The 9010-nt window shown below is 34.4% G+C and overlaps 1 protein-coding gene across 1 annotated transcript in view; it reads right to left on the bottom strand.

Moving 5' to 3' along the window:
• Window positions 1-656: 656 nt before the first annotated feature.
• Window positions 657-9010, bottom strand: part of LOC106461306 (integrin alpha-4-like) — a 24819-nt gene continuing 16465 nt past the window's right edge. Inside the window, exons 3-4 of the mRNA XM_013921124.2 lie at window positions 7532-7641; window positions 657-824 (exon numbers count right to left, since the gene is read on the bottom strand). Of these exons, the coding sequence (XP_013776578.2) occupies window positions 657-824; window positions 7532-7641 (278 nt within the window). The remainder of the gene's footprint in view (window positions 825-7531; window positions 7642-9010) is intronic.

Below are 9010 nucleotides of genomic sequence, written 5' to 3'. Positions count from 1 at the left end.
TGCTTTCAATAGGTTTGGTTTGTTTTTGAATTTCGCGCAATGCTAAACGAGGGTTATCTGTGCTATCCGTCTCTAACTTAGCAATGAAATAATAGAAGGAAGAAAGGTAGTCATCACCACCCACTGCCAACTCTTGGGTTACTCTTTTATCAATGAATAGTGGGATTGATCATAACGTCCCCACGGCTGAAAGGGCGAGCATGTTTGGTGGGACGGAGATTCAAACCTGTTATCTGCGACCCTCAGATTACGAATCAAGCACCCTAACCACCTGGCCATGCCAGGCCCATTTATCATAACAGAGTAAGGAATACAGTACTTGCATACTACACTCCTCATTTTCCAAAATTTGATAATAATCAATATATATTTACACAGTTAAAAACTCAGTATCGTTGATGCTTTACTCTAGTTGATCTAGGGATAAATGTACACAATGTAATTAATATATGCAAGAACATACATAATAGAAGGGTATATATTAAAATTCATTGTAACTGCTAGTATCAAAATTCATTGTAACTGCTAGTATCAAAATTCATTGTAACTGCTAGTATCAAAATTCATTGTAACTGCTAGTATCAAAATTCATTGTAACTGCTAGTATCAAAACGTTCCACTAGTTTCTGTCTCTTAAAAAATAAGAGCATTCATTTTTACAGGAAGAAGAACTTTGATTTTCCTTTACATAAATACTTACATGAATCGACGAATGGAAGAAGTTTCTTAACATTAGATAGCATAAGGGTTTTATCAAGGAAGTAGCAAACACCGTTTGGCTTATAATCGGAAAACTTTTGATTTTTCCAAAGGTGTGCACAAACCTATGAGAAAAATGAAAGATGTGTTTTATTACTTTTGTCACAAAAGTGTTTGAGCATGATCATTTCAAATGCTCATATGTTTGACCATTAAACAATAATTACATTGAGATTTAATGAAGCAATTCGTGTTTTTTACTTCAAAATATTTTGCTGCTTTCAAAAAGAACAATGAACGATAATTATTTAAACCTCCTACAGAAAATAGATTAAAATATTGCACTTTGACCCGTACTAAAAGTTGAGTACTAAAGCAGCTATAGCACATATTACGACTTGTAGGTTTTCCAAAATCAAAAGCTTAATATACAATATAATATCAAACAAAGTTTAAAAAGCGAATTTTCAGGCAGTATGATCACAGATCACAATAAACAATCGATTGTATTATTTGAATAATTCAACATTACTTCAGATTTGAAGTGTAAATAAAAATACATGAATTATTACATTAATTATCTTACTAACGTATAAAATCATATGCTTAAAAAAGCAAAATTCAAGTTAAGCTTGGACTTTAGAAAAAGTTAACCAAAAACTAAAATTCTCCAGGTTTAGATCATTCTAACAAAAAATCTTAAGTTATAGATAAATTCAAAAGCTTTTGCTGACAAAAATTACACTTTTCAAAGTTTCAATACTTACAACAGTGGCAAAAGTTAAATTAATGTTAAAGTCCACACCATTTTAGCTGCCTTTTTTTTTTTTTGTCATTTTCTTGAAGTCACGCCTGTTATGCTTATGAAACGGGGGTGAGGTTGCACGTTGTGTAAGAATGTCGATAGATAGTATCCTACAGTGGTAAGTCAGGTGATGTCTCTAGGTTATGGCCTCCTCTATGTTTGAATAAGAATGGCCATTTTGTTGGTAACACTAGTCACTATGGGTAAACCTAACAATTCCAGTTAAGTAAGAAACGTTAGATTTAAACATTCTAGAGTATATCTTGTTGAGTAAACATTCTGGTTCCTGGTCTTATGTGAGTTGGTTGAAGGGAAGACATCTTGAAGGAAGAAAGCCAGTTAATTAGTTCAAGAATCCAGTGAAAGGGAACCATCCAGCTCTCAGAAGGCGAGTGTTTAGTCCTTAATTTGAATAAATATTAATTTTATTTTGTATTAAACATCGTGTCCAGCGTGTTCCCTGCTTTGCTTAAATTTAGTTGAAATTCAACATTACTTCGTCATTTATCCGGTTGATTCTTCAGTTATTAGGTGGTCCTACCTAATTCTCTTTCAGAAAATCAGTTTAACCTGAAATTACTACAGTATCAGTGTTTTCCATACATACGGCAACTTTCGACATTTATTCAATTACCAATATATTCTTGATGGCTCAGACCTGGTCGTTTAAAAAGAGTAGTTTGGTGGTTAAACTATCATATTACTTTGTGTGTTTGTGTGTGTTGTTTTCGTAAAGTTGGGACGGATAAACAAACGGAAATACTTGTATACCACTTTTTCTATTTATGTGATCAGAAAAGAGTTTGCACTAAAGTATAAAGTGTGGGTTTATTTTTACCACCGAAAATCACAACAGCTAGTGAAGTAGATAGTATGCATTATGTGCATCTAACACGTAGGAGACAAGCACTCCCCTTCACTTTTTCCAGTTAGCTTATATACACTATCATTAACTATTATTAGATTGACTTAGCTTTCTTTTGCTCCTCCCCCCTCCTCACACCATCAATTTCCAACAAAGTTAGGCCCTACTAGCATGCATTTTATTACAGAAGGTACACTTTAACGAATGACGTAATCTGCCAGTTCGAAAACCTAAATAGCCGGATGCGAAACCATTAAAAATAAATATGGGCTTTGACAGAACAGAAATAATAATAGAAAAACAGAGTCTCGGTAACTCATTGGATTTCTGTTATATTATCAGATGTATAACTTAAGTAAAGAAAGGGTGAAATACAATCACGTCGAAATACAATTTATAGGACGGATGTAAAAACACATAAATACTAGCTTAAAAATATATTGAATTTTAATAACATTGTCGAAGAACATAGATACATGAGCATGAGACAAACTCTCTAATGATCTAAATGTATTATTTATCGGTTTCTCTGGCAAAGAAAAACAGGATGTTACAGTTCTTCTTAAAAGTAGAATTAAAACTTATATATATATATATATATATAAATAAGAAACTAACGAACTTTTTTATTATTTGTATACTTAAGACTTTTTATCAGTTCCGACCAGAGACGTCGCTAGGTACTTAAAAAATTCGGGGCTCGAGCCCATAGGTGCTGACATTTTCGGCGTTTAGTATGATATTGATTGTGGTTTTCTATTCTGATTTTTCAAAACACCTACTGGGGATTCGGGGTACTGTCAAATAGAATCGGGGCACGGGCCCCGTGTGCCAGTGCCTAGCGACCCCCATGGTTCCAGCCCTCTCCATTTTCTTTTCTTTCAATGGACCCATCTTATATAATAATTAATTTGCTCATGTACTTTTACATTGTGGTGGGCAGAGCACAGATAGCCCATTGGGTAGCTTTGTGCTTAATTACAAATAAACAAACAAACTTTTACATTATGCAACTGATATTTATGATCTGAATACAATTCTTCTCGATGTTTATAAGATACATTTGTGCATTGACTGGTTTCTTAATAAAATTTGTTAATTTGTATTATCTTAAATCTAATCTGATTTGATTGATTTAATTATTATTACAACCTGACAGCTGACGTACTAGTTCGATGCACGTGGAAGACCTAGAGATCTCGGAAGAGTAGTAAGGGCTTGGGGCATGTTCGTACCAAACTATGTCATTCCCTAGGAACGAATTCTTTTTTGTTGTTGTTTTTTTACTGAACCTTTTGTATACAATATGAAAAATGACCAATCGTAAAATTGCACTCCAACAAACACAAAAAGTTATGTTCTTTAATTAAGGCGATAAATACGCGAGTTGTGGTACAGTGTAACTTAGTGTATAATGTTTCTTAACAGAATTGTCATAATTCAAAATGCGTTGTTTGCTTAAACACAAACACAAATTTACAGTTTCAATAAAAATTACTAAAAATATTTAGTTTAACTACGATGTTAAGTTTACATCAGAATACGTGCTATTTATTGTGAACTGTAAGGGGGAAATGCCCCCTCTTGCCCCTTTCTGCGGGCGCCCATGATTAAATGATAATAACTCGATTGAAAAATAAAGAGGTAATTTATAAAGTAATGATATCTCACTTTTTCCTTAATAAAATATACTATAAACATATGTGGTCGGTTAACTTATTTTGAATTTGGCGCAAAGCTAAACGAGGGCTAACTGCGCTAGCCGTTCTTACTTTAGCAGTTATAGAATAGAAGAAAGGCAGCTAGTCAATACCATTCACCGCTAACTCTTGGGCTACTTTTTCACCAAGGAACAATGGGATTGACCGCCACGTTATAATGCCCTCACGCTGAAAGGGTGAGCATGTTCGGTGACGGGGATTCGAACCTATATTCCGCAGACTGCGAATCGAGCGCCCTAACCATCAAGCCATACCAGGCCTCGGTCGACTTAAGAGTCTGTGCAAATTTAACAGGCCCGGCATGTTTATGTACTTTAATTTTCTCTGTAATGTAGCAATTGGTCTTCCCTCCTTGCATTAATATTATTCCCACTTTTAATTTTTAATTACAATTTTTCTTTTTAATGTGTTACTTTTATGAGGTCGCCCAACAATACTTGACTTGTATTCTAATATAATGATCACATATATATATATATATATCATAAAACACTAGATGCAAAAGCCACTTCTATTAAATATGTTCTTGCATATATTAAGTACATTGTTTACATTTATCCCTACATCAACTTTTAGAGTAAAGCATCAACGATACTGAGTTTTTAACTGTGCAAATATAAATTGATTCTTGTCGAGTGCAGTATGCAAGTACTGTATACCTTACTCTATTATGGCATATGGGCCTGGCATGGCCAAGTGGTTAGGGTGCTCGACTCGCAATCTGAGGATTGCAGATTTGAATCCCCGTCCCACATGATCCTCCCTTTTAAAGGTAAGGCAGTCTAGCCGCCATATTGGCTCTGTCAAGCTTTCCTGGCAGAACCGATTAGTTGTATGGGAGTAAGTAGCAGATGAGAGGTTTATTAAAGGTTGTTTTTCAAGATATGCCAGTGGCAATATAAATATTGAAAGTACATAAGAATATAATTATTCATGTCCACTGGGGTTGATTATTTAAATAACATTTTATTTTCAATTTTAGTTTTCTTGTCAAAAACCAACAAGTTACTTGTGACTTAACACCTTACTGAATATAAGTGTGTTTATCTTGAAAGTAAGCATAACTTATTGGCACATCCCGTATCATTCTTAGTTGATTAACCCATAGTTAACAGGTACAAATACAAAAGCCTAGGAAGAGTTAGAGGACAAACAAACACGCAAATGTTTCTCAAATTATAGTAGGATCCTAAAAAGCATGATAACACTGAACATTTCCCTGCAATCAGTTGGAATTGTAGGTGCAACGAGTGGTGGCTGAGCGATAACGCCAAAAATCGGATTTCGATACCCGTGGTGGACAGAGCACAGATATCCTATGTGTAGCTTTGTACTTATAAACGAACAAACGAAACAGTGAATCCCATTTTCACAGGTGAAGCTTTTTTCTACGTGTTTTTTTTTGTAAAAGGTAAAAACATTTACTACTTCTACTACTACTTCCTTTGAAAGAAGGGTCAGTACCCACTTGCTAGAGCAAACTTGACTAATTTTAAATGTAATGCGTAACGTTAGGCTTAAGTTTACAAGCAGATAATAATTTATTTTGTGTAAGCCCTGATACTAAGGTGAGCCATAATAATATCTGAATTACAATTCACAGGTAGTGTCTACCTCCTTACCGAAGGTGGACGAAGGTTATGTTTTCACCCCTCTGTGTGTGTGTGTGTGTGTGTGTGCTTGTCGGCAAGATTTCTCGAAAACCACTGACTGGATTTGGAGGAAAGTTGGTATACATTTGGAATATGATATAACTTAGAAGTGATTAGTTTTGTAGCGTTAAAGTCAAAGGTCAAGAAAATCTAAAAAATCTCTATCTGTTAACATGGGGGCCGATTTTTGACACTATTGTTGCTCTATAATTCAATCAAAAATCATTGGGTTTTTTATTATACTACGTGGACATATTTAGAATTTTATTCCTCATTATCCTACCAAAAATGGCCCGTATCCGTTGATAACGACGGACATGCAGACACATTTTCGTATTTTTCGAGAGCCGAATATGATCAACGCTGCGTGACGGAGGTATGCGATCTATTGAGTGCCCCTCTAGTTATCAACATTAGTTTATTTTATGTGTCTGTTGATTATTTTATTTTATAAGTACTGTAATGTTTTATTTGCACATATAGTACTTTCATCTGTATAAAGGGGTTTCTATGTTTAAACTACAACAAAACTGATTAGTTTATATGCGAGAGTGAAACGTAAGTCTAGTGTAATGTCGTTAATTATGGAGAGAAAATTTGTTTGTTTTGTTCTGTTTATAGCAAAGCTAAAGCTATCCGTTGCCATCCCTAATTTTGAACTTCCACTAGGTGGAATACAATAAGCCAACAACACTCACTGCCAACTCTTAGCCACTATTTTACCAACGAATAGTGAGACTGGCCATTGCATTATAAAGCCCACATGGTGGAAAAGGTGAACGTGTTCTGTGATAGCTTTTGATCTTACAAGTCGAACGCCCTAACCACTAAGCAATAAAGTTTAGGCTCCAAAAATCTTGAACGTACCACTGTTTACCTATGGTAACGCTGAAGTTGACTGCGCCACTATAGTGCCTCGGCTGATGTGTTCCAATACATACACGTTTTTAAGGCGGGTCACATCTAGTGTTTTATATCTATGATAATGACCACAAGTTTACTTATATGTAACTTTTGTTATATGGTTACCCAAGGTTTTGATTATTGACCTGTTGGTCTAACGTTCTCATAATTTTACTGTTGCCTGTAAAATTATAAATCTGCATCCTGATAAAGGTCTTCTGCTCAAGCAACGATTTTGATTGAGCCAATTGAATTGCCAATTTTACCCGTCTAACTTCCACGCTTTGAATCATTAATGCATTTCTTCCTGCATTCACCAAAAATTAGTTGTAAATACGCACAAACCAAACTACATGGTTACACGCTAAATCCTTTCTTAGATTACGCGTGCATCTAAATAATTAATATTATTAGGAGGCAGTGAAGCCATTTGTTTTTGTTCCAAATATGCATTATTTTTTCATAGAATCTTATTCATAACTTATTTAGATGTGCGTGTTACTAGGTAACGTTCAACGTAATCTCTCTCACACTGAGGTGTTTTTTCTGTTAAATACAGATTTGTATGATGTCAATGCCTTAAACTAATTTTGAAGTCCCACGTAGAAGAGGTAGGATAGCTCGGCATTTTGTATGAGGAGTAGGGTTAGGATTTCTTCGAATAACATCCATACCTATTTTACAACAATTAAAAAACAAAAACTATAAACCAATCCACCTCGAAAGATATGTAGAGCTTGCCTCATCCGGCGAAAGAAAAAAGTTATTGGGTTTATTGATTCATTTTAATCTTGTGTGTGATACTAGAGATGCATTTCAAGTTTTATGTATGTGTGTATATTTCATCATATTCTTACCAAACATGCCATTGAGTGCAGTGACTTACCACAACATTTTTTTCTCCCTGTCGTTGCACATCCATTGAGACACCTAACCACATGTTGTTTTTAAGATCTTCATACGAAAACGATCCGTTGTTGACTATATTGTTATTGCCTATGAAATAAAATGGCAAAAGAGATAGAATTATGATTTATATGATGATTTTTAAAACGAAATTGTGCAAGTTTTATTATTAATATGTGAAACAAAAGAGAAAAAGCCAATATCTGTAAACAAGTTTCTAATAAATAAATTTCTGTTGCGAGTGTTGATTTTTGTTAGAAGTGGAAAATTATTTACCATTAAAATTACTCTCCCCCCAGTGGTACAGCGGTATGTCTGCGGACTTACAACGCTATAAACCGGGTTTCGATACCCGTGGTGAGCAGAGCATAGATAGATCATTGTGTAGCTTTGTGCTTAACTTAAAACAAACAAAGAAAATTAATAATACAGTCATTCACAAGAATAAGACTATTATAAACTATTACAACTAGATATGAAAACGGAATCAAACTGAAGATTTTACTGCAAATCACTAACATGCTGTGGGCAAAACCGTTCTCTGACAGTAAGCAGAACGCTACGTGCATACGATCAACCGTCTCACTGGTGAGAAGAACACAGATAGCCCATTGTGTAGCTTTGTGCTTAACTTTAAACAAACAAACAAAATTAAATTACTCACCGCCAGGGAAGAAATTAAGGAACAACATTTCGTTAAAAAAAGACTATAGATATACTGACTTGGCACTAAATTTCGTTCTAAAGACACTAAAACAAAGAATAGAATTATCCATATACTATAAGTGAAAATTGGTTAATATAGGCCATAAAGACTACAAGTGAATGTGTGGCCTGATGACAATATGATGATCATTTATTCAACGAGTTAAAATTGCCTAAAGAAGCAGAAATATATCCATAATTGATTGTGAACGGTATTTACATACGTGCTACTAACCTTTTGCTACAAGTAAAGGATACCTAATTACATTAAGAGGGTTGTATATCTACGAGTTAAAGTTGTCAATTACGCGATAATAACCAGCAGTACAAGTTGCCCAATAATATTATGATGCCTATATGTATCCTGCAGTTAAAGTTACCAATTGTGCGATAATATCCATTTACGAGTTTCCTAATCATATTATGAGGGCTTTATATCTTAAAATTATTCCTGTTGGGATACTTCTTCCCGTGAGAAAACAACGTAAGTTTCCGTTTATATGGAAACCAGCTGAGTTACCCGGCGTTGCACGGTGAATATTTAGATTTAAAATGTATAGATCAGTATTTTTTTCAGCAAATTATTCAGTAAGTAGACAAAAGCTGTGATGCGAGAAATAAAAAATCATTTAATCAAACAAAGCTTTATTTGAAATTAGATCGTGTTTGAGCTTGTCTTGTTCTTTGAACCTGAAGTCGTACATCGTGTTGCTCCTCTGTTTCTTGCTCTCTGTACGTTATTTGCTTTATTTTT

This window comes from Limulus polyphemus, unplaced genomic scaffold (genome assembly GCF_000517525.1).
Source record: "Limulus polyphemus unplaced genomic scaffold, Limulus_polyphemus-2.1.2 Scaffold930, whole genome shotgun sequence".
Lineage (NCBI taxonomy): Eukaryota > Metazoa > Arthropoda > Merostomata > Xiphosura > Limulidae > Limulus > Limulus polyphemus.
This window is presented reverse-complemented; position numbering and strand designations above follow the sequence as displayed.